Raw genomic sequence first — 24,928 nt, forward strand, 5'->3', positions numbered from 1 at the left:
TTGTAGTTTCTTTCTTTCTTCCTTTAATTTACTCCCTTGGGATGAATATTCAGGCTTGAGAGTCACTGGGTCAAAGGACGGAAACATTTGTATTTACTGAATTGCCTCCAAAGTATTCAGCTCCCTGCAAAGATTGAGTGAGGAGTCTCCCTGAGAACTACCAGCACTGGACTTGGCTTTGCTTTTGCTCCTTAGTACAGTCAGAACCAGATAATCAATAATAATAACAATTACAATGTATTATTAATGGTGTTAGTATGAAATGCCCCTTCATTATTACTTCGATTAATTTGCTAGAGAGCAAGCTCAAACTTAAACTTTTTTTCTCCTTATTGGGTGAATAGCTACTGATCCCTTTACCCATGTGTCCATTTGGGTCTTGGGTTTTTTATTGGTTGGTTTGTTTTTGTTGGTAATATATATAAACTCTATGAATATTAACCCTTTGTTGGCTGTATTTTCTCATACTTTTTTGTTCTATCATTTTTTGCTTTTTAACAAGTTCTGTTTTATTTGAGAGACATTATAAAGTTTTCATACAATCTTTCTTTGCCTATCTTTTCCTTTAAGAAGTCTTCCATTATTTAAATCATTAGAAAAATATTACTTTTCTTTAATTGGGATAACAAATCTATTTTCTACTAGTTTCTCTGTACTTTGATCTATTCATATTTATTTTGCTAATACCTCTGAAATTTTAAGATACAGGTATCTAAAGAATTAAGATAATGTTATCTCAGTAATATTTTAATTGTGTTTATATTTCTTATTATATCGTGGATTATATAATTACATACTACATTCTTTTTTATCTAGTTCAAAGATTAGTTCGGGGCCTTTGATTTTGCTTTATTCTGATCAGAATTGCACCGTTTTAATTGCTGCTGTCTTATACTGTGTTTCCCCAAAAATAAGACCTAGCTGGGCCATCAGCTCTAATGTGTCTTTTGGAGCAAAAATTAATATAAGATCTAGTCTTGTATTATATTTTATCATATATCATATATCGTATCATATCATATCATCATATCATATCATATCATATCATATCATATTATATTATATAAGACCCAGTCTTATAGTATAGTAAAATAAGACCAAGTCCTATACTAATTTTGGCTCCAAAAGATGCATTAGAGCTGATTGTCCGGCTAGGTCTTATTTTCGGGGAAACGGTATGTTCCAGTGTGAAGTGGGGTTACTTTTCCCTCATTCTTCTTCTTTTTTCAGAATATTCATTATAGTCTAGATGCAAAGATTCAATGTTAATTAATGGAAATACAACTGGACAAGAAGTCGGAGGGGTTGAGTCTGTGTCAGTTCAGACACCAATTAATGGAGACTTTAAATATATCCCACCAGTTCTGTGGGTCTCGCTCCCTTTGGACTAGGTGACCTCAGAAGGCTCTTAACTTGAACCTAAGATTCAAGGATTCCAGGTCCTTTCCAGTTTGCCTCTTATCTACCTACTTCTCTAAGTGAAATTTATCCATTTTATACAACTTAATTGTGATTGCTCTAAAGCTATGCATTGGATTCAGAAGAATGGTTCTAGTTTTGTTTGTTGTAACTTGTAGATTTTTAAATTATTTAATTCACAAACATTTAGTTCTCACTAAGGCACATAGTTTGTCCCTCTGTCAATTTAGGTATTCCTTTCTTTTTCCTCTAAAAGATTTAAGGTTCTTTGTATAGGTCTCCCATATCTTATTGGGGCACATTCTATATGATTTATATTTTTGCTTATTTATGAAGACTTTTTTCATTAGATTTTTCTAGTTGATAAATAGTGGCATAAATGAATGCTGCTTGGTATTATACATGTTTCTTTTTCTTTTTTTTTTCTAATTTTTTTTTATTGGGGAATATTGGGGAACAGTGTGTTTTTCCAGGACCCATCAGCTCCAAGTCAAGTTGTTTTCAATCTAGTTGTGGAGGGTGCAGCTCACTGGCCCATATGGTAATCGAACCAGTGACCTTGGTGTTATGAGCACTGCGCTGTAACCAACTGAGCCAACTAGCCACCCTACATGTTTCTTGTATAATATTATTAACATGGTAGAGTGATTACTATAGTGCTTAACTAGCATTGATTACTATACCTAGAGTGATCACTTACTGTACTAAGCATTTGACGATATATCACATGATGCTCACAAGAATCCTAGGATGTAGGCCTTATTACACCCATTTTACAGATGAGGAAATTGAGGCTTGGGGAGGTTAAGTTCAAATGGTTATTAATTGATGAAGTCAAGATTGGAACCCACATGTGTCTAAATCCAAAGACTCTTGACCACTTTGCAGAATACCTTTCTTTTTCAAATTCACAATCTAACAATCTGCTATTTTTTATCAAATTCACTATTTGTCCTAGTTATGTGTGTGTATGTATTTCTCTTGTATCTGTATATGTTTTATTATTTTGCAATATTCTCTAATATGATATTGGTGGTAAGGAGAACTTGCCTGATTTCTGTTTTTAATTGACTTATTTTTGTGTTTCTCTTTCAAGGATCATTTGTGTCTGATTATTAAATAAATGCACTATTTTAATTTTTAATTATTTTATGATTTCATATTTTATATCATTATAAAATAAAGATATAATATGTAATAAAATATAAAAATATGTAAAATAAAATATATTAATATTTTACGTTTTGTATATTTCTTATATTTTATGTTTTCATTTTTTTATTTTAAGGAAGTAGTCTTCTCTTCCAAGATTTGTGTTGAGTTTTATCAAATTGCTTTGGCTATCTGTTGAATCATTTATATTATATAATTTAATATATTAATTAATAATTTTCCATATATAGCAATAAACCCCTCGTGGAATAAGAAGAGTTCTTATTATCTAGGTGGACAGAAATTACTTACAGAGACACTCAAATATTCCATTTCATGTTGCGATAGATTTTATAAGGGAGAAGCATCTGAGGCACTGGAAAAGTCTTCCCTAGAAAAGTGACATTTGAGCAGATATCTAAAGACTGAATGGGAGTTTATTAGGCAAAGAGGAAGAGAAGAAGAACCTGCCAGGTAGAGGGAACAGCATGTGCTGAGTCTAAGAAGAAGGAAGAATGAGTGATGCTGGGGAGGAGAGCAGGGCTGCCACACAAGCCTTGCTGGTCTTCCAAGGGTTCTAGTGCTCGTTCTAAGTGCAGAATGAAACCTCTGAAGATGCTGAACTGGACATGCATGTCGGAGATTCTTCTGGCTGCTTGTGGACAGTGGATTGAGCTGGGAGAGGGGTTCAAGAGTGCAGACAGAGGGACAAGACGGGCTGTTGAGATAGCCAGGAAACTGATAATGACAGCCGGGACAAGGCCCTCTCTGGGGTGGCAGGGCGTGAGCCTTTTCCATCTCTGCACCCCCCGCGTGCAGCCCAGGAACTGGCCCACAGTCAGCTTCACACCTTTGGCTTGAAATGACCTCCATATGATCGAGACCCAAACATCCTACAAGTGGTCCCTGTGAAGAGCACAAGTTGGATTGTTGGAAAGACCACATGCAGCAGGAAAAAGATCTCCCCAGTCTTCTGAAACTGAAGAACAGCCAAAGTTTTTAAGACTCCAGAATGTTCTGATAAGGATCTTCCCCCTCTCCAAAAGGAACAGCAAACAATCATCATAAGAGACTCGAGTTTCCCCCATGAGATCATATGCACTGTTGTATTTAGAGCCTATTAAAGGGCCAGCCTCTCCAGCTCCCAGGAAGGGCTCCTAAAGCCTTTTGTCCTGGATACAGAGGGAATGAGGCTCTTTGATGCGGCTTCTAGAGTGTAGAAGAAGGAAGTCATAACTCTGGAGACATCAGTCAAACACACGTGGTTGCCCACCACATCTCTAGCACTGTCCTATACACTGTGGAGCACAGAGTACAACTTCCCACTTAGCTGGCAAGATAAGAGTTCCACAGCCTTGATGACAGGAATTAAACTGTATGCCAGGTTCCTGCTATAGGATAAAGACTAGTTATTACATAAAACATTGTATTGGCTCAGTGAAGTAGCTACTATTACCATCCCCATTTTATAGATGAGCAAACTGAGGCATCTAGAGAACAAGAAACTTGCCCAAGGCTATGTGGTGAGTGGTGAAGGTAGAGCTCTTAACCATACAGATCCTAGAATGAGAGAAATTGGGAGGGAAGGTGCATTTATTGAATGCCTACCATAGTTAATTTTCTGTTGTAAAATTTGATATTTATAGGAGTCAAATTCATTTATCTAATAATTTTACTTCTAAGATCCACCTTGTTCCTGTTAACATTGGATAGTGAGGTGTTGCTGGAGGCAACAGCATGGAGGAAGAAATAGCCAGCTCAGAAGTGGTGAGGAAGTCAGGATAGGTTTCCAGGAGCAGCTTTGAGCTGAGGAAGAGAAGGGTATCCCAAGCAGAGGAAACAGCAGGAGCAAAGGCATGCAGGCATCTTCCAGTGCTTAGTATGTTCTGGGAACAGAAGGAATCCATTTAATCAAGTAGGGGCCATGTGTCCCAGAGAGATGGGCAGCACGGGTGGAGTGTGGGTAGGGATCAGGGAGAGTGACAGCTTTGAGGGGGGCAATTAATGAGTTTGAAGTTCATTCAGGACCTCTTGGAAAGCCACAGAGCCAGTAGGTAAGGAAGCATTAGGGTTAAACTGAGTTCGAGGATAATTCTGGACAGATTCTGAAAATTGGCCTGACCCAGGAGAGGCTGGAGGCAGGGAGACCAGGTAAGAGGGTAAGGAAACAACCTGGTGAGAGGTGATGAGACTGTGGGCTAAGATAGACAGGTGGGGTGTGGGGAGGGCAGGTTTGAGAGCTATTTGGAGGTCAGTTTGGCAGGACATGTGAAGGGTGGGGTGGAGGGGGAGGCCAGGAAGACCCCCCAGCTGTCTGTGTGCGTGGCTGAGATGATGGTGCCATTACTCAGGGCTGGGTGCACAGAAGCAGCTCACGAGAATGAAGACAGTGAGTCTGGCCCAGTTGCATGCCCGTGGCAAGCAGCTTGGATGCCACAATCTGACAGACCTGGTTTTGCATCCTGGCTCTACACTAACTAGCTGGGACCCTGGAGAATCTAATTAGCTGAGCCTCTGTTTCCTAGCTTGCAGTTCCCCCAGGAAATGAGCTTAGCAATATTTATTTTGCAGGGCTGTTGTAAGGAATGAATGAGAAAGTGTGTCTAATATATAGTTGATGTCTAGTAAATGGTAGCTGTTGAAAGTGGCTTTTATTATCCTGATCAGGTGGCAATGTCTAGGAAGTGGGTGGGTTTCTGGCCCTGAATGTTGAGAGAGGTGTGAGCTGAGACAGAGACATGCAGTGAACGGGCAGTCCTTCCAGACATCCCAGTCTGGGCTCAGAGCCCTCAGTCTCAGGCAATGAAAAGGCCTCCCTGAGAAGATCCATCGGAAGAAAGTTTATCCCTAACCAGTAGCTTTGCCCTTTTCGGGAATATCCTAGGACTCAGAGCTCCTTTAAGCAGAATCCCCAAAAGTTACTTTTCCAAGTCCCTGAGATTACCAGAAACAAATGCTTTCATTGGAATGAGGTAGTATAGGCAGATATTTTAAAAATAATTTTATTGCGTTTGTTAAAAATAGCTCCTGCTTGTTACTTTAAAATTCAATTAATAGTGAAAAATAGAAAGTAAAAATAGCTTACACCAAATGTTCCCTTCCCCACAAATATAGGAGGAGGGAGGGAGGAAGGAGAGAAATTATGCTAGATGGCTAGATATACTTTTTGAAATAAAACACATTAAAATTTAATTGAACTTCAATTAAAGTGAAGTGAAACTGTAGGACTTGCTGAATTTTGGTAATTGCTTCCTCCAGAAAAAAAGAGATTCGTTTTTTAAAGTTTAAAATATATGTTATGAAACACATTAAGGGTTTGGAGTCATTAAGGAATGTTTTTTACATTATGTTTCAAATTTGGATTCGTGGCTCCTGCAGAAAAAGATGAAAATGGCAACATTTCTTCCCACCTTCATATTTCTTTTTACCTTACCATCTCCACATATACAAATGATAAATTTTTCTTTTTATATTTTTAAGTTTATAATATTTACATTTTATTCTGTAACCATAATTTCCACAGTTGTTTAGCCTTAAACTTATATAGAAGAAGATTTGATGCTCACCACCAGTCCCTTTACTATGGCTGCTCATTCCGGATTTTAGGATTTTGATTTCTGTCTTATTTAGCTGGATTTCATTATTCAGTAGTTTTCCTAAAAGGATCCAGAGGCGCTATGTTCCCTGAATTCTAGCATGCTTGAAAATATTGTCTTTATTCTTGAAGGACAGCACGGATGGTTCCAAATTCTGGTCACTCCTTCAGAACTTTGTAGATGCTACACTGTGTTAGATGTTGTCGAGAAGTCTGAGACCAGCTGATTTCCAGTACTTCTCAATTCTTACCTCTCCCTGTAGATCGCTTACTCTTTCTAGGAGGGTAATTGGAGAAGCATGTCACACACACACACACACACACGTATGACAATTAAGTTCGCGAACTCATCCTAGAAAAAGTGAGTGCTACATACCTTATTGCTGAATATCACTATGGCCACCTTCAAAGTACACCCCTTGGGAAGCTATGCACCAATGCCAGCATCTAGTCCACCCTTCAAAGCAAATTTGGAACTCTTTCTCTGGGATGGCCATCTGAGCTGTCGTTGTGTTACCCTTGATGTCCTGAATGTCATCAAAATGTCCTCCTTTCAATATTTCCTTTATCTTCAGGTAAAGAAAGAAGTCATTGGGGGCCAGATCAGGTGAGTAGGGAGGGTGTTCCAATACAGTTATTTGTTTACTGGCTAAAAACTCCCTCACAGACAGTGCCATGTGAGCTCGTGCATTGTCGTGATGCAAGAGCCATGAATTTTTGGCAAAATATTCAGATCGTTTTTGTATAACTTTTTCACACAGCCTTTTCAGCATTCCCAAACAGTAAACTTGGTTAACTGTTTGTCCAGTTGATATAAATTCATAAAGAATAATCCCTCTAATATCAAAAAAATTTAGCAACATTTTTGTAAAAAGTTCGTGAACTTAATTGTCAGACTATATATATTTCCCCCTTAACATGGTATGTTCTTTCAATCTGTAAGTTCAGCTTTTCTCTCAATTGGGGAAAATTTTTCTTCTCTTGTATCTTTGGATATGTTCTTTGTTTCTTTTGTTTTGTCCACTACCTCAGAGACACCATAACTCATAAATTTCTCATCAATAGCTCAAGTGTAGTTCCATTATTCCATCTCCAAACACTTTAATCTTTCCTTTTTCACATTCCTGTGCTCATCTCAATCTCCTCACCCTCCTTACTAATTCAGTTCGAGAGCTGTATCTGTTATATTCTTTCATATTTCCAATATATTGGTTAGTTCTATCTTTTTATAATTTCCTGCTTAGTTCTATTATTTTGGTCTTCAATTTGTTTCCTTAAATTGTAATCTTTTCCTATCTTTGTGTGATCCCCTCATTTTAACTCTGATTTCCTATTTTAATTTTTTTTTCAGCTTCTAATTTTTCCTTGAGTCAAGGCATTTGTGATATACGTTTTGCACAAACATACATTTTTGCTGTTTATTGCATCTGTGTTTTCACCCTGACATCTGTCCCCTGCATGTTTCCTTCTTTCCTTTATACCTTCCTTCCTATTTTCCTTCCTCTTTTTAGTATTTTTATATAGTTGCCAGGCCATTTATTTTTCTTTTATTTCTTTTTATATGGGCATATATACCTGGATTTTCTCTTTACCTAGATATGTGTAGGTCAGTTTTCGTTGACTCCTTTCTACCTTATCTGAGATCTCGGTCCTCCCTGCAGCACTTAGTTGAGGGTATTTTGTGTCTGCTTTGTTACTGCTTGGGTGGTGGAAAAAGGGGAAGTTCAGATGGAGCTGTGGATACTAGTGTTTTGTAGGCTTGGTTTCTGTTCTTTTTCCAACTTTGTTCACAGTCTAACACTTAAGTTTATTATACCAAAGTAGGGGCTCATCTTATTCCCTTGGGTGGGGACTAGTGGGTTATAGATTGTTTCGTCACTTCTGGGTAGAATTATAGAGACAATCTACCCAGGTATTTATTTTCCAGACTTGACCCAGCTATTCCCAGCAGCCACTCTTACTGCCCTGTCGGGTAAAGGAAGGAAAAGATAGACAGAATCTATGGAGTTTGGCCACTGTGCTGTTTCTCAGAAAGGGGTGTAGGGCAGCTTCAGCTGCGGCTTTCCAGGCATCTCCTGTCACTCACAAAGGAGCTTGTTTTATTTATTCTCTCTCTGTCCTCCTTTCTGGTAAATCCCTCCATATTGTTCTATGCAATCAGCTCTGGTAGGCTACTGTGCATTCATCTTTCCTCTTCTCTCCTCCTCATCAAGAAAAGCAAAGAGTGGCACAGGCAGGTTTCTCTCTTGTTGGAGTATTGTTATGGTGGAATGGAGATCCTTCTACTCTAGAGAAACATTCTGAACCTCCCCTGCAGGCTGCCTGCCCACTTCCCTTCCCGTTCCGTGGTATTGCACTCTTTGTCAGAATTCTTTCTCTCACATCTTCCTCTCAGTACTGAGTCTTTGAGGGAAGAAGAAAGGGTTATCAAGGGTGGGAGCTCTACATTTATTCCTAGTAAGTTTTGTCTTTGGCCATTATTTTTAAAGATTATTGCCTTTTTCTTTATTTGAGAGTTGCTGGTCTATTTTGGGTTTTAAATTTTGTTGTTATTGTTGTTACGTTCCTTTTGTTGACTTCAGGAAGAGGGTGGTTGATTCTGGGATCCAGCAGTTCTGGGATCAGTCTTCAGACAGTCATTTTAGCAAGGCTAGAAGCCCTAATTGCTTTTTTCGGGGGCTGGGCAGTGCTCATCCTAGGGCACTTTTCGGGGCAAAAGCCCCTGGTATGGCTTTCACCTGATTGTTAGACCTCGTATAGTTCAATCAGTCACATAGGTTTCTCAGGAGCCTACTGCTTAATTATCTTTCTGCTAGATATTGGAGATTCCTAAAGGTAGAGTGAGTCCAGAAGCACCACAGGATTTACCATCTGTCACATGGACATGTCAGAGAGCAATAAATGCCAGGACACAACCCAAGAGATGACATGTAGCTGAGAGAATATATAGTCCAATCTTACGTTCAGAGAAGGACAGCTGACTGCCCTGTCTCTGACAGATGGACCTCCGGACTTTGCTGGGATGCCTTGAGTACCAGGAAACTGATAAACACCATTCTATTATTGCAAAGCTCGAAGTACTAGGTTGGTGCAGAGGTAATTGCAGTTTAAAAGGTTAATTGCAAAAACCGCAATTACTTTTGCACCAACCTAATACATAAGTATTCTTTGCTTTGAGCCAAATTACACCTCCTCTTCTCTCTGTATAATCTCCCTTGGTGAGGCTTCTGATTGACATGACTCCCAGTCCTAGCTCCATTTGGATGGCTACCACGACAACGCGTATACTCATGATCTCTGGCCTGGCTTACAATTTTGGCAAACGATAGAGCAGGTTGGAAATCTGCCGGGTCGAAACCCAGGAGAGGGGGTAAAACATGGATAACTATAACATCTTGCAAGCAAATGGAAAGTAACCATGGTATGGGATGAAGATACCTGACTTGGCTCAAGTGAAAGAGACTTGAGGCTTTTAATCGTAAATGTAGTGTGAGCCCACAGTCAGGCACAGCACGTCTGTGCTCGTGAATAACAGATGCTAATGGCAGAGACGTGCCCATGTCCTCCTGAATTAAGAACTTGGTAAGAGCACGTCTGGGCCTCTGGGACAGCAACAACCAGAATGTGTGCAGACAGGGGGTGCTATCTAGAGGCCATGGGCCATAGCGGGTCCTAATGAGCCATTGGGAAAACAGGGCTAGAGCCTGGAGAAGGAAATCTTTGGGAGCGGTACAAGAGCTGGAGAAAGATTTACGGAAAAGAGAGTATTTGGTTTGTTCTTTCTGCCTTCAGAGCATAGACCCCAGATAGTTTTAGGAGATAACAAAAGGCTGTTGACTTGGAGGCATCTATTTCTGAGATCTGTAAAAGACCTGATGACCTTTGCTTTATCGTGGGAAAAAAACCCTGTTTCGTTCCTGTCTATGGGGATATGGAACCAGATGCTGATTTCTAGGTAGGCCACAGATGATGGAAATGTTGAACTCATTTGAGGAAGACTAATTGGGCAATAGACCTCTTGAGACGCCTGACAAAGAAAGGGGATTTTTGTAAATATTATAGCCAAACAGCCAACCAATTTGCCAGAAACCAACCTCTGGCCCCAGAGCCTGCTTGGCACAATGGGAAGAACTAGAATTGGTTTGAAGTCTGCCTGTGCTATTTACTAGTTCTGTGACCTTAAGCAAGTTCTTAACCTTGCTGCGTCTTGGTTTACCCATCTATAAAATGGGATGATTAAGTTTAACTTAATAAATCATTGTAAGGATAAAAGAGCAATTATAAAGTCCCTGGCATATAATTAGGTTCTTACAAATGTTAAAGCTCTTCCTTACGCACTGAAGCAAATGGCCAACGGTAGTACTGTGATTTCAAACAGACATTCTATTAATTAAGCACTTTTGTTTTCTTTTAGGGCTCCCTTCTGAACTCTCCCCAGCTATTGAGGAAGAGGAGTCGAAGAGTGGCCTGGACGTCATGCCCAATATTTCTGATGTGCTGCTGCGCAAACTGCGGGTCCACAAGTCTCTCCCAGGAAGGTAAAATCAGGGCGTGGGTTGCAGGAGACCTGTATTAGGTGGCCCCTGTGTTAGATTCTAGATTCTAGACAGGACATAGAAGAGCACCAGCCTTGATTTTGGACCCCAGGAGGGTCAGAGTCCAATGGTCCAAATTGGGCAAACGCATCCAAAACAAAAAGAATAATACAGGGTCAGGTGAGGTGGTTCCAACTCAAGGGTAGGTGAGGTTCACCAGAGGCTCATGGTAGCAGAGGGTGGTGGGCCAGGAGACATGATTTTATTCCCAGATCCACCATTTACCTATAACTGAGAGGTGCTATGTCTGATATCTGTGTGGATAGAGATGTAGAACATTTGGAAACACATGAAGAAGGGTTGCTTGGAAAACCTGCCAGGCTCTTCCACACGTGGGGACAAAGTGACTTCACTTCCCAAACCTCAGCCTCCTCACCTACACAACAGGGATCATAAGCGCTCTGCCGTTGGTAGGGCGCTGCACCAGCTAAATGAGATGGTATGTGAGCAGGGACTTGGAACAGCTCACGACAGGCCCTGGATAGTTGGGTTGAAAAGGGAATAGCTCGGAGTATGAAGGAGAGAAGATACGGTACCACTCAGCAATAGGGATTGGGTGGGTTCCTGCATGTCTAGCAACCTGGACACTGAACTGTTGGGGGAGAAAAGCCGTTAGGAGGAGCTATCAGACATAACAGCGCGCTCCAATTTGGGGGTAAATATGAAAGGAAAACAAGTTTTTTCTCAATGGGTGTGATGTGTTCAAATTCCACACTGTAATCACCTAAAATACAGTCATCAGGGCACCATTCAGAGGGACCTAGCAACTAAACCAACATCAGGGAAAGTGCTAGAAACAAGTCAGAAACAAGCTGCATTCACAGCTGGAGGAGGGAATGAATTGGGCCAGTTCACATACGTGGAAGGCAGAGAAGGGGTGTTAGAGACAGGAAAGCAAAGGAGAAGCACCCCAAGTGCACAGCGTCATTTGGTGTTTGTGACAACCCAGTGAAGCAGAAAAGGAAGATTTTGTTTTCTCTGCATCGAGGGAACAGAGAGGCAAAGCAACACACTGGCAAGTGATGGAGTTAGGAATTGAATTCAGGGGGGATTGATTCCAGACCCAGTGCCTCTCCAGCTGTGCCAGGGGCCTGTCAGAAGTACCCACATGATCACCAGTGCTCTTCAGTCTGCAGGGCACAAGGCTGGTCAACAGTGTGGTTGGCTTCTTTTTCCCTTGTAAAGTTGAAGCTAATTAGTATGCTTAGGGCACACCTCCAGCTATTAAATTTCCCCAGCTTCCCCAGGAAAGGGAGACTGAGCAGTTCTGTCTTCCTTGAGTAAATGAGCAGCTGCTGGCTGCCGGCCATGAGGCCTCTCTGGGTTTGCATGGTCAACGAATGAGACGAGCTTCTGAAGCTCTGAGGTCAGGGTCTCGCAGGCATTGCATCCATAGCCACGTCGCCTGTCCCCAGCCTCCCTGCTCCTACCACCAAACCAGCCTCCCTGCTTCTGGCCTCAGTAGAGGCTGTTTCCAAATTGGGCCCTTGGTTGGGCCAAGAACTCTCTAGTTCTGGTTTGGGGTTTGGGATAGATGGACAAACCGAAGGAAGCCAGAGCTCCAAGATTCCTTCCCCCAGCAGACACATGGGAAGATTACACTTGAGTTTTAATATGCAGGCGGAGTTTGTTTCATATTCCTTGTGAACTATGTGAATTGGGGTTGGACCATATGAGAAAGGAACTCATAGAGTCAGCAAGCTGAATGGGTTCAGTGGAAAAACCAGGTCTAGAACCCAAATTAGGGACACAGTGAGTGGTTGGTTAACAAGAGTGCAAAGAGGAGATGTCACTGGATAAGGTATCCCGGGGTCAAACACCAACAGGAGAAATGAGCGGGCATTTAATCAACAAATATTTATTGAGTGCCCATGATGTGCCAGATATTAGAATGGAGAACAAGCAGACACAGTGCCTGTTCTCATGGTGCTTACAATCTGGGTGGGGAGACAAATAATACTGCAGTAGCCAAATGAATGACTTTAGATGGCAGAGCTGCTAGGAAGACCACAGAATAGGCACGTACAGAGAACGACATGGGAGTGGAACACTGGGTAGGGTCAAGGAAGTCCTCTGTGATAACGTTGTTATTAAGCTGAGACACACAAAGGACAAGAAGAAGTCATCCGTGCAAAGATTTCAGGGAAAAAATTTCCAGACAAAAAGCACAGTAATTTCAACAAATTGTGCTGGGATACCTGGACAGCCACAGCAAAAGAGTCAAGTCAGACCCTACCTGACACAATACACAAATATGGATCACAGTTCTAAATGTAAAAGCTAATCCTATAAACTATTAAAAGAAAATATAAGAGCAGCTCTTTGTGACCTTGGGTTGTTAGTCCGTGGTTTCTTAGATATGACAACACAAGCACAAGAACTAGAGAAAAAAACAGATGAATGGTATTTCATCAAAATTCAAAATTTGTGATATAAACAATACCATCAAGAAAGTGAAAGAAACAAGCCATGGAATGGAAGAAAATATTTGCAAATCATTATCTGATAAGAGACTTATTTCCAGAATAAATAAAGAACTCTTGTAATGCAATAAAAAGACAACTAACTTTTTTAAAATGGGCAATTTAAGTAGACATTTCTTCAGAGGATATATGTGAGGAGTCAAATAAGCACATGAAAAGATGTGCAACATCATTAGTGATTAGCAAAATGCAAATCAAAACGATCGTATGATGCCATTTTACTAGATAACCATCCACTAGAATGGTTAAGATAAAAATGATGGACAATTACAAGTGTTGCTGAGGATGTGGAGAACTTGAAATCCTCAGTAAAATGGTGCAGCCACTTTAACAGTTTGGTAGTTCTTCAAAAAGCCAAATGTTGAGTTACCATATGGCCCAGCAATTCCACTTCTAGGCATATAACAAAGAGAAATGAAAGCATATGTCCACACAAAAACTTGTATGTGAATGTTCAGTAACATAACAGCACTTTCATAATAGCCAAAAAGCGGGAACAACCCAAATGTCCATCAACTGATGAATGAATAAATAAAATGTGATATATTTATACAATGGAATATTATTCAGCCATAAAAATAAAGTACTGATGTACGCTACCATGTGGATAAACTTTGAAAACATTTTAAGTGAAAGAAGCCAGTCACAAAAGATTGCATATTGTATGATGTGATTTATATGAAATATCCAGAATAGGGAAATCCAGAAACAGAAAGTAGATTAGTGGTTGGCTGGGGATGGGAGTTGGGGGAGACGGAGAGTGACGGTTGATGGCTGTGGGGTTTCTTTTGGGGATGGTGAAAAATTTCTAAAATTGACTGTAGCGATGGTTGTACAATTATATGAATATACTAAAAACTACCAAACTGTAAGTTTAAAAAGGGTAAATTTTATAGTATGTGAATTATATTTTAATAAAGTTGTTACAAAAGAAAGTGAGAAAAAGGAAAGAACTGTAAATGCAAAATCCCTAGGACCACAATGAGGTAAGTGTTGGAGGAACAGAATGGCAATGTGGCTGGACAGTGGGAAGGGCAGAGTCTAGGAGGGGCTGGTTCACAGAGGGCCTTGATTTTATTCTAAGGCCTCATAAGGAAGTTTGAATGCGGAGGCAGGGGATGCCATCCGTAGTGGTCTACTTGGACATCCCTGCTAGCCCTCTGTCTTTTTGGAAGCCCGTGGCTGTGTCCCCTAGCTACCTATGCCAGTTTACAAGGCATAGCTGTCTGCGTCAGGAGCTGGCCGTCTCATGGGGCTTCTTTACTGAAATCACACCTCCCTGAGTCCTCAGGGCTTTGTACAGTTTTGTTGTTGTTGTTTTTTAAGTGTGTTCTATAGCAAAAAAAAAAAAAAAAAAAAGAGGCAGCAGAATGATGAGTCATCAAAATAGAAAAATAAATTTGGTTAACAAGTGATAAAAATATGTACATTTTATATAATATCCTAACAAAACCAGGAGTCAAAAGCAAGTTCAATGAGTCTTGATAAATCATGTAAGCAATGTGTGCATGCTCTATAAGAGAGTTAAAATTACGTTGGCTGGCCCACAGAGGAAAGGGCCTGACGGGTGGGGTTGTGATAAGAACTATAAGCATCAAACATCCTTGCAGTTGTTTATCCCGTGCTCTGTATGTACTCTGCTGACTTGCTGGCCATGGGGTCTTGTTGCCTCATCCTGACAGGAAGGCTCCCACAGTCCCTTGTTAGGGTGAGAACCAGCCCCTTGCAGAGACAGCTGACCCCTACCTCTGCTCTTGGGGTCCCTCCACACCTGTCAAAGGGAGGAAGCTGTGTTTCCTGAGAGTCTTATCAATGGCACACTCTGTTGCCAAGTCCTGTGACGCTGGTAGGACTCCTCCCAGTCCTTCTGCCCCCACACAGGAAAGGGCCCGTGCGTTATTTACATTGTCCGGGTTTCAGAACAGGGCTCGCTCTAGTTACCAGCAAAAGCAACACAGAAGGCGCATGCAGATAAAAGAACTGCTTGCTGTGGGACCCACACGCGACGAGGAACCTCTCAGAATGACACATCTGTGCTTGCTGGGACTTTCGGGCCGGATCTCTGATTCCAGCTGTTATAAGTGGTTCTCACTGTGGAGAAGAGCTCTGGCCATTCTTTTCTACCTTTTATTCTCTGGCCCACATGCATCCTTGTCACAACCCTCAGAGACAGGAGGGTCAGGCTTTGCAGGAAGGCCCGGGTAGCGCTCAGATGTGTACAGTTTACAGAGTACATAGCACGTGCATTTTCTTATTAAGTTCTCAAAACAAGCCTGTGAGTGAGTCATAATAGCTAACATCTCCCAAGTGCCTACTGAGTGTGGATGTCATATGTATATACATGTGTGTACACACACATATACATACACGTTTACACATAAATGTGTGGATATCATATGTGTGTGAATATATGTACACACATATATACTTATACATACATATGTATATACATATATTACTTATAAGACTCCTGTAAAGTAGATATTATTATTCCCATTTTACAGATGAGCCAACAGAGAGATTAAAATAACTTGTCCAAAGTCACGGATAGTAGAGGCACTAGTGGAGAACTGACCCCAGGATCTAATATTTTCCACCACACTTCCTCTGTAGGATTCAATATCTAGTAGAATCTCTCATGGATTACAGCTCACACAAAGTGTACCCTGAATCATTTCCATCTCATCAACTCCCCTCACTCCATTCCTGGAAACATATGGTCTGCTAGTTTTTCAAAGTCACCTCTTGGTTCATTTCATAGGTTGGATGAAGTTCATTTGCATATCTTTTCTTTTTTACAGTGCCCCTCCACTAACTGAGAAGGAAGTTGAGGTAAGTAACTCCAGTGCTTTATGAAATTATGAAGCCTGGACTTGATTGGGTTTTATTTGATTGGGTTTTATTTACACTTTCATTAACCCCGGTATGGAGAACTAAACATTGAGCATTATTGATAGACTTAACTGGACTGAGGCTTGGGTAGGACAGAGAATCCCCACCCACTGACGTTGGTAAAGGCGGCCCATGGGAGGTTTTTTTAATGGCCAGCTTCTGTCCTCAGATGGATACTGACACAATCAGGACTCAGCACCGTGAAAGTAGCACAGGCTTTGGTATCAGACCGTCCATGGTTGAATCCTGGCTCTGCTACTCTCTGTGTCACCTTGAACAAGTTAATGACTCTCTGGACTCAGTCTCTTTACCAATATATGGATACAACAATTCCTATCGAGAGGGTTGTTGTGGGATTAAATGAGCTAAGGTGCATAAAACTCAAAGCAGTGCTGGCATACAGTAGATGCTGAGTAAGGAATAGCTTTCAATATTGCGATCATCACTGGGTCAGTTCAGCACCTTCGGTTCTCTGTCTGGAGATGTCTGCCCACTCTGGGCCTTGATACATGAACTTCAGAAGCTCAGGCAGAGTTGGCTCACCCCAACAGTGTAAGTCTGCTACCACTTGACTCAGGCAGGGCAATGAAGGCTGTAAAACTGAAGGCCAGTGCTTCCTTCCTGTGTAGAGTCCATCTGTCTATTTATCCTCCCCAGTAGTTTCCTATTGTTCCAGGAGTTCCATGTCTGATCAACGCCACCTTTCAAAGTTCATTCATGCAGGCTGCATTTTAAGCATGGAATATTTGTTCCAGAAAGCTTCTCCTGACAGACTCATACCTGGCTTTATTTAATCTCCTGGCAGCTTCTTAGAGCTGCTTTCAATATAGGATTTGGAATACTCAAGCAAGATGCTGGTTGAAGTTTGCTTTAAGTCAACAAGACTTACATCTCTAATTTTCGTTACAGTGGTTTCACGTGAAACCTCCACACTCCACATGCAATAAATCCTAGCATGAATCCAAACTGCTTACACAATCAGCTATGTTGGCCCTCGTTTATCTAAACCCAAATACAGGATGTTATTTTCTTGAAGTTAAGGGGAAAGCAAAGTGTTATTCTCTTATTATGTCTCAGTAAAATGCATTTGGTCTTCTGGTCCTGGAAGGACCGTACATGGACCTCCAGTTACTATTTCACTATCGTTTGTGAAGTTGACTATGAAGGGAGAGTTTCACAGGTATGGCTGCTTTGGTGGCGGGCTCCAGGCTGATGTAAAATGCTCATGCAAGAAACATCCTGCAGCCTTGTTCCCTGCAATAGCTCCTCCTAGCACCTCTCCTACACTCTTGTTCCCAACAGAACGTGTTTGTACAACTGTCCTTGGCCTTTAGAAATGACAGCTACACCCTGGAATCTAGAATTAACCAGGCTGAAAGGGAACGCAACCTGACAGAGGAGAACACTGAGAAGGAACTGGAAAACTTCAAAGCTTCCATTACGGTAATTGTGGAGCCTGGCTAAGGAATCCTTGGAGGAGGGACTGTCACTAAGGGCTGTCCCGGGTATCCTGCTTTTCTCAGTCACCAAGTAGAGTCTCCTGAAATGAGAAATCAGGCCAAGGCCGAGCCAGCCAGTCTTCCTGAGTGCTGGAAGTAGCTGAGGCAGGGATTCCGAAGGTCTGGTTACCTCAGAGCTGGGTACAGTCTCTGAGCCCTTGGGAGTTTCTCAGGACAAGGCTGGGTGACCTGGGATGGCAAAGGGAGCTCCTTGGCAACCAGAGACCTGGATGTGTGTGGCAACCAGAGACCAGAGACCAGCCTGGCGGAGTGTGTCCACATTGGGCTTTTCCAATCCCCGGAAGAAGCTATAGCCCAGGCCCTGCAGAGGTCACTCCTCTCGGGCAGGATGGGGACCAGGGCTTACCCTGTGTGAGCCCAAGTCATGTCTTGGTATGTGAGGACCCCAAGTGATATTCCTTCTCATTCCTCAGTCCTCAGCTTCACTCTGGCACCACAGTGAGCACCGGGAGACCTACCAGAAGCTGCTGGAGGACATCGCTGTCCTGCACCGCCTGGCTGCCCGCCTCTCCAGCCGAGCTGAGATGGTGGGGGCCGTCCGCCAGGTGAGCCTTGCCCTCGCCAGGTCCCAGCCCTGCTGACTGGCTCTGCTCCACCCACAGTGACCAGAGCAATGATGTAAGCAGCGACAACTACACGTACCACTTACTGATAGCTTCCTCTGCACATTATTGTGGGTTTTCCAGAGTATTTTTGGTTGACTGCTAAACCCTTGAGTGTTCCTTGGAAAAGTTTTCTGTGGACACATAAGTGTGGGAACTACTACATACTCCCTTCCTTTCTTGGAGATTCCTAAAGCAAAATGGCATAATCAAGGCTTCGAGAGTCTTATAGTGAAGAAGCTTCTTTAGGTTTTTCTCTGAATTTCCCAACTGTATTTGATTGAAGAACCATCTCCCCCTTTTATTTTCCCTCACAAAATACCTATTTAATTCCCATGGAAGTAGTATTTGGCAAAACATGCTTTATGAAAAACTGCTTTATTTCTTTGTATCCTCCTAGCAACCCTGTAAAGTAAATATCCTTATCCCCTGATGAAGACATGAAGTCTCAGAAAGGTAATAGCACCAGTTGTGGCAGACTGGGGTGCCGGCCCAGGTCTGGCTCCCTCTCAGCCATGTGGAGGTCCTGAAGCACACAGAACTCTGCCCTGATCCCGGATGGTGTCTGGGGATCAGCTGGCCTGACGTCAATTCTGGGCTCCACCGGCATTCACTGTGTGGCCTTGGGCCAGTTACTGAGCTCTCTGTGCTCCAGCTTCTCTGACCGTAAAAATGCGGGTGATGATAGTATCTGCGATGTAGGAGTGCTGTCATACTGGTAAAGCCCCCGGATGCTGTTATCACTGCTGCTATTACCGTGGACTCGAGTCCTGTTGCATTGGTTTCCTCAGCAGGGTGTTCCCGGGGCACAATCCCAGGCAGTTCCCGTAGAACGAAAGGAAGACAAGCCACTGGCTGTCCCACCCCTGGTTTTCTTCTGAGGAAAGGGCACTTGACTCAGCAATAGCACCCAGGAAGTTACTCCAGCTGGGAGTAGCCACAAAGGGAGAGTTCAAAGGAAGTAGCTCAGGACGTGGTCATGGCATGTCCCTCTGTGGATAGGTAGGCCCTGGGCGAGGCTGTCTGAGTGATCCAAGGAGCATAAGCAGAGAGAAATCTTTCATTTTCTGTACAGCCCTCCCAAACATCTTTCTAGGCCACGCATTGTTCACTCTAGTCTTCACCTTTCTCCAATGGCTTCCCCACCTCTAGCTTCTGAGTCTCAGTCCTCACCTTCTTTCAAATTCCACCAGACTTGTTCAAACATTTGTTCTCTCTTTCCTTGTTGCTCTTACCACCACCAGTCTCACTCCCGTCAGTCTAATCTCCACTGGTGGCCTAATTATGTCACTCCCTTCCTTTAAGACTGTCCATGGCTCCCCTTTGCAGAAAAATTCCAAATTCCTTAGTCTAACATTCAAGGTCCATCACAACCCAGCCCTAAGTACCTTTACTTCTTGTGAACAAATCCAACCCAACGGCTTATTGACTCCTACATAAGTAGGCTGACCGGTACTTTCCTAGTTTTCCAGACAGTCCTGGTATATGCCTATTGTCCCAGCATAATTCCGAATAGCTCCCTCTTTTGCTCTCCAAATGATTCCTGTTTGGAGGATAAATCCTTACCTAGATACCAGTCCTGTGGTTTCCTACCTCTGGACCCTGTTGGAGTTCCCTGGCCTGAATGTTCTTTGTCCCTCCTGCCCATATCTTATAAATTCCCAGATGCTGCCGACACCCGACAGCCACTTCACTGCAACTCCATGAAGCCTTCCTGACACATTCTCTGCAAGCAGAGATGACTCTCTCCCACCTGCCGCCTTCTGAGTCATTGTAGCTGTGCTTGTTCTTGTTCCCCAAGTGCAAGTGCCTGAGACACCCCTCCCCCAGCTTATGTGGCTGGTCAACAAACTCTTAGAGGGCAGAGCCACATCTGATTGGTTCCTGTATCTTTTTGATTCTCCCAGCCCAGAGCCTCACTCAGAGCAAACAAGTGCCAAGCCTTTCTTCCAGATGCCCATGTGCTCACACTCTCCTTCCCTGCAGGAAAAGCGCATGTCAAAAGCAACAGAGGTGATGATGCAGTATGTGGAGAACCTGAAAAGGACATACGAGAAAGACCACGCAGAGCTCATGGAATTTAAAAAACTTGCAAATCAGAATTCAAGCCGCAGCTGTGGAACCTCTGGTAAGAAACTAGGGTCCTGCCTTCATCTTGGCCCTGTAATGTGGGTCCCTGATGGCTCTAGGATGCGATCACACCTCTGAGGTGTGATCAAAACATATGGTGAATGTTTAAATTAAAAAACAATTTATTACAGTAAAAGACACATTACCATTAATCCCCCTCAAAATACACTTCCTTGCTTCAAACGCACTTATCCCATTGTTCTTGCCACTTTCTGAAGCAGTTCTGGAAGTCCTCTTTTGTGAATGTCTTTAGTTGCGCTGTCATGGCTGCCTTGATGTCCTGAATCGATTCAAAACATTTGCCTTTCATGGTCATTTTGACTTTGGGGAAGAGCCAGAAATCTCATGGTGCCAGATTTGGTGAATAAGGTGGATGAGGACACACCATAATGTTTTTATTTGACAGAAATTGCTGTACCAGAAGCGATGTGTGACACAAAGCCTTTACAGTGTGATAAAAAAAATACAGTGAATGCAGCTGCCCAGTGCCATCCAATGGAAAGGCAGGGATCTTCAATATGGGAAGTGGCGCATTGAACCTGTAACAATGTGTGACAAGTTTCAATTTCTTCAATGTAGTCAGTCGGGTGTGAGCTATGGTTGAGAGAAGGTGTGTTTTAAAGTGCGCTACAAATCATGGATCATGAACAATGCATTAACATGAAATGGGCAAATGGTTTCATCCTCCATCACGACAACATAACATGTCACACATCACTTCTGGTACAACAGTTTCTGTCAACTAAAAACATTATGGTGTTACCTCACCCATCTTATTCACTGGATCTGGCACCATGCGACTTCTGGCTCTTCCCCAAAGTCAAAATGATTCAGGACATCGAGGCAGCCACTACAGTGCAACTAAAGACACTCACAAAAGAGGACTTCCAGAACTGTTTCAGAAAGTGGCAAGAAGGATGGGATAAGTGTATTCGAAGTGAGGGGGAGTATTTTGAGGGGAATTAATGGTAATATGTCATCTATCGTAATAAATTTTTTTATTTAAACATTCACCATATATTTTGATCACACATCATATCAGGGCAGCCCCAGGACCTATTTCAGGTTGAGCAAGGTTCACGGCCCCTCCCAATGCTGCCCACAGGGGCCTCACAGCAGCTGCTCCAGTGAGCCTGAGCGCCTGGAACGAGAAAACATGAATGGTCCCAGAGAGACTCCTAACTCCTGACACAATTAACCAGAGCAGCTGACCACTAACATGAAGCCCACAGGCTGCAAGAGCTCACTCTACTTTGTGAAATGACAGACCCCAGACCCTTTGTGTTTTGGGGATCCCCTTTTAGGCAGCACATGTTAAGGAATTTGAACTTTATTTTGGAGAGCATTAGGGATCCAACCAAAGATTTTAGTCAGGGAAAGGACATGATCATATATGGAGTTTAGAAAGTACATTACTGGGGCAAAGCCAGCACCAGGGAACCCCACAAAGCTACTATTACAACAGTCAAGGTGAGAGATGAAGTCTGAGCAGCGGGGGTGGAGTGAGAGCCTGGCTAAGGGAGATAGGTCTGAGATAAATAGCAGATTCGTGGGCAAGACAAATGTTTTAAAGAAAGACTCTTAAAAAAAAAATCTTATACAAATTGTTATAGGAGCACAAAGGAGGTGCCACCTGAATCTGCTTGAGGGAGTCAAGGAAAGATTTACAGAGGGATGGCATCCGGGCAGTGTTTTAAAGTAAAACTAGTTTTCCAGGCATAAGGGGGAAACACATCCCAGGTGGAGAAAACAGCACTTACAGAGGGTGGGGTTGGGATGGGAAGAAGACAAAACAGTTTGATGTGGTTGCAGTGTTGGGTTGTGATGATAACAGGTTGAAGGTAAGACTTGTTGGGCCAGGGCCACAAGCCAGGCCTCTGTCCTTGGGGCAGTGAGGCGTCACTAGTGAGTTCGCGTCACCTGACATGGTCAGACCATATTTTAGAAGATTTGTCTGACTTCGGAGTGGGTAATGCATGAGGGGAGCATAGCTGTTGAGGTAGGGAGAGATGAGTTGGGAGGCTCCTGCAGCAGGAAGACTGTGCCTGGACCAGGATCTCTCCTTGGGAGCTGCCAATGTTTAGGCTCTGGCTGATGAGGGTGGGTGGTGTTAGCAGGAGAAAACAGACCTTTTAGCAACAGGAATCCCTGTGGAATGCAAACATCCGTGTTACCAAAATCAGGAGGAGGAAAAGTACAGAAATTATAACAGATGGAGAAACCTTTATAAACAGGAGGTTACACAAGTTTCCTGGGGAATATCAATGATGCTTCCCAGAGTCTGAAGGCCGTGTACACATGTTCCAGACTGTCTGCTTTGGATCTTGGCAGCAAGTCTCCTGACCCACATGCATCTGGGACTCTGAAAAATGGCTCTCTGTCAGTGTTGGAAGTTGGGGAAGTTGCCATCATAGAAATCCTAATACGTGGGCTCTCTCAGAATTATCCTGCAAGGTGCAATGTCCCCTGTGAACGACCTTAGCCAAGATTTATGGAATGAGCAGTGAATGAGTCTCATTCCTTGATTCGACAGATGTTTATTAAGCCCCTTTCGTGTGCCCCACATGATACTGGAATATCATGAGGTAAGGGGCACAGAGTCCCTGACCCAAAGGAGCTCCCAAACTGTGGGGAGGGCAGGGCTGTGTAGCCAGTGCTGTGACAGAAGCAAGCAGACTTCCCAGGGGAGCACAGCTGAGTTCTACATTCAGTCCGGAGGAGGTGAAAAAAATGCTTACCATAAGAAGGGAAATGGTAGCTGAGTCTTGAATGGTGAAGAAGTGGTTTTTAGACATTTGTTCCCACTCAAGTTTTTCCCAGCTATACCTCGGCTTGGGCTGGTGCAGAGGGGCCAGCACCCACCCAATAAGTGTGTCCATCAGATATTCTCTGACCATTCCCTAATAGTGTTTGTTTTTAAGCATTTACATAACTTCTGGCTATCTTTGTCTTTGCCTGAGACTCTGAAGACTACAGTGAAATAAAAATACCTCTGATTTCAAGAAAGGTGATACACACTTAAAAGAAAAAAAACCACCTTTTTCTTTCTTTTTGTTTTTCTAAATATGAAACATACTGATTGTCTGCATTTTGGATTATATCATTAAGATAGATTTCTAGAAGTAAATACTAGGTCAGGAGAAAGACATAAGGCACTTAAAGCATATTATTTACAAATAACTCATTGATAGTTCCATTTAACATGTTATCATAATGCTCAATTCATTGTGCCATTGACATTCTTGTCCATTCTTTTTAAAAATATCTTTGACTTTGATGGGTTAAAATTGTATCTCATCTCATTGTTTAATTTGTAGGTTTTGACCTTTCCAAATGTTCAATGGACAATTGTATTTCCACTTTTAAACATTCTCTAATTATATCTTTTGTCCACTGGTAAGATTGGTATTTTATTAATTTGTATAAACTCTTCATATAAAAAGAATATTTTGTTTCTGCTATTTTGGCCAACTGGAAAACTTGAAAACCCTTTGACTACAAATACTTTCTGCTGGATAAAATAAAGCAAACATTAGTCCAAAAGAACAGCTGAATCTACAAGAAAAGAAATTGAAGTACTCAGATACAAGAAAAGAAAAGAGAACTGAAACCAAGCTGACCCTGCACCCTCCTTGTGACAAGAGTCAGCCTCAGTTTTCTGGACGCTGGACTTTTACATTCACACACAATCTGAGATGAGGCCTCAGACAACCATGGCAGAGAGTTGATTCTGAGACTCCCATAGAAAGTTAAGACTTTTCTAAGGACTGCATCTTTAAACACAACTTGGACAAGGAAAAGACAATCAGCAAACAGCAGAGAAGCAAATCAAGGAAGTTTGTCTGTTCTACTTGGGCTCTAAGAGGAAAAAAAATTTTATTTTCCTTCCTCATAGGAAAAATGCATGCCCCAAAAGTAGTGATCCAGAAGTGATGATGCAATATGCAGAGAATTTGAAAAGAAGATCACAATGCGAACTCTAGGAACACTGTCAGAAACAAATATAAAACCACTCTGGAGAGACACACCCTCTAAACAAAGCTTCACTGAAGATGAGTTCAGAGTATAGAATTATAAAATACACAAGAAATTAATCCACCATGAGCAAGAATCATCAAACACACCAACACAACAGGATTATATCCAAAGGACCACAGATAGTAAAACATCTGATAATTTTTAAAAAGATATATTTAAAATTATTAGAGACATAAAAGAATGAATCAAAAACATGATAACAAAATAATATAATTATCAAAAAAACAATAAAAAAGAACTCCTAGAAATGAAGAATAGAGTCATGGAAATTAAATCAGCAGTGTAGGTGTGGTCGTTACTACAGTTGAGGCTATTCCTCATTATTCCCGATCTCCCCCTGGGCACACTTCTCCATCCCCTTGGAGTTAGGCAAGGCCATGTGACTTGGTGAATAAAATGTGAGCAAAACGATATGTTTCACCTTTGTGCTGAGGCCTTTAAGAAACTCCTATGTGATTTACCCTATGTTCTTTCACCCGAAATGACAGTCATCACAGATCTA

The 24,928-nt window shown here is 42.2% G+C and overlaps 1 protein-coding gene across 7 annotated transcripts in view; it reads left to right on the top strand.

The window, feature by feature from the left end:
* The window catches only part of IRAG1 (inositol 1,4,5-triphosphate receptor associated 1), a 108,594-nt gene that overhangs the window by 61,469 nt on the left and 22,197 nt on the right, over positions 1–24,928 (top strand). For all 7 annotated transcript variants that reach the window (XM_033120378.1, XM_033120373.1, XM_033120374.1 and 4 more), the window contains 5 exons: positions 10,581–10,704; positions 16,046–16,076; positions 17,439–17,579; positions 18,070–18,201; positions 20,245–20,386. In XM_033120378.1, the coding sequence (XP_032976269.1) occupies positions 10,581–10,704; positions 16,046–16,076; positions 17,439–17,579; positions 18,070–18,201; positions 20,245–20,386 (570 nt within the window). The remainder of the gene's footprint in view (positions 1–10,580; positions 10,705–16,045; positions 16,077–17,438; positions 17,580–18,069; positions 18,202–20,244; positions 20,387–24,928) is intronic.

The sequence above is a fragment of the Rhinolophus ferrumequinum genome, chromosome 11 (assembly GCF_004115265.2).
Source record: "Rhinolophus ferrumequinum isolate MPI-CBG mRhiFer1 chromosome 11, mRhiFer1_v1.p, whole genome shotgun sequence".
NCBI classification, from domain to species: Eukaryota; Metazoa; Chordata; class Mammalia; order Chiroptera; family Rhinolophidae; genus Rhinolophus; species Rhinolophus ferrumequinum.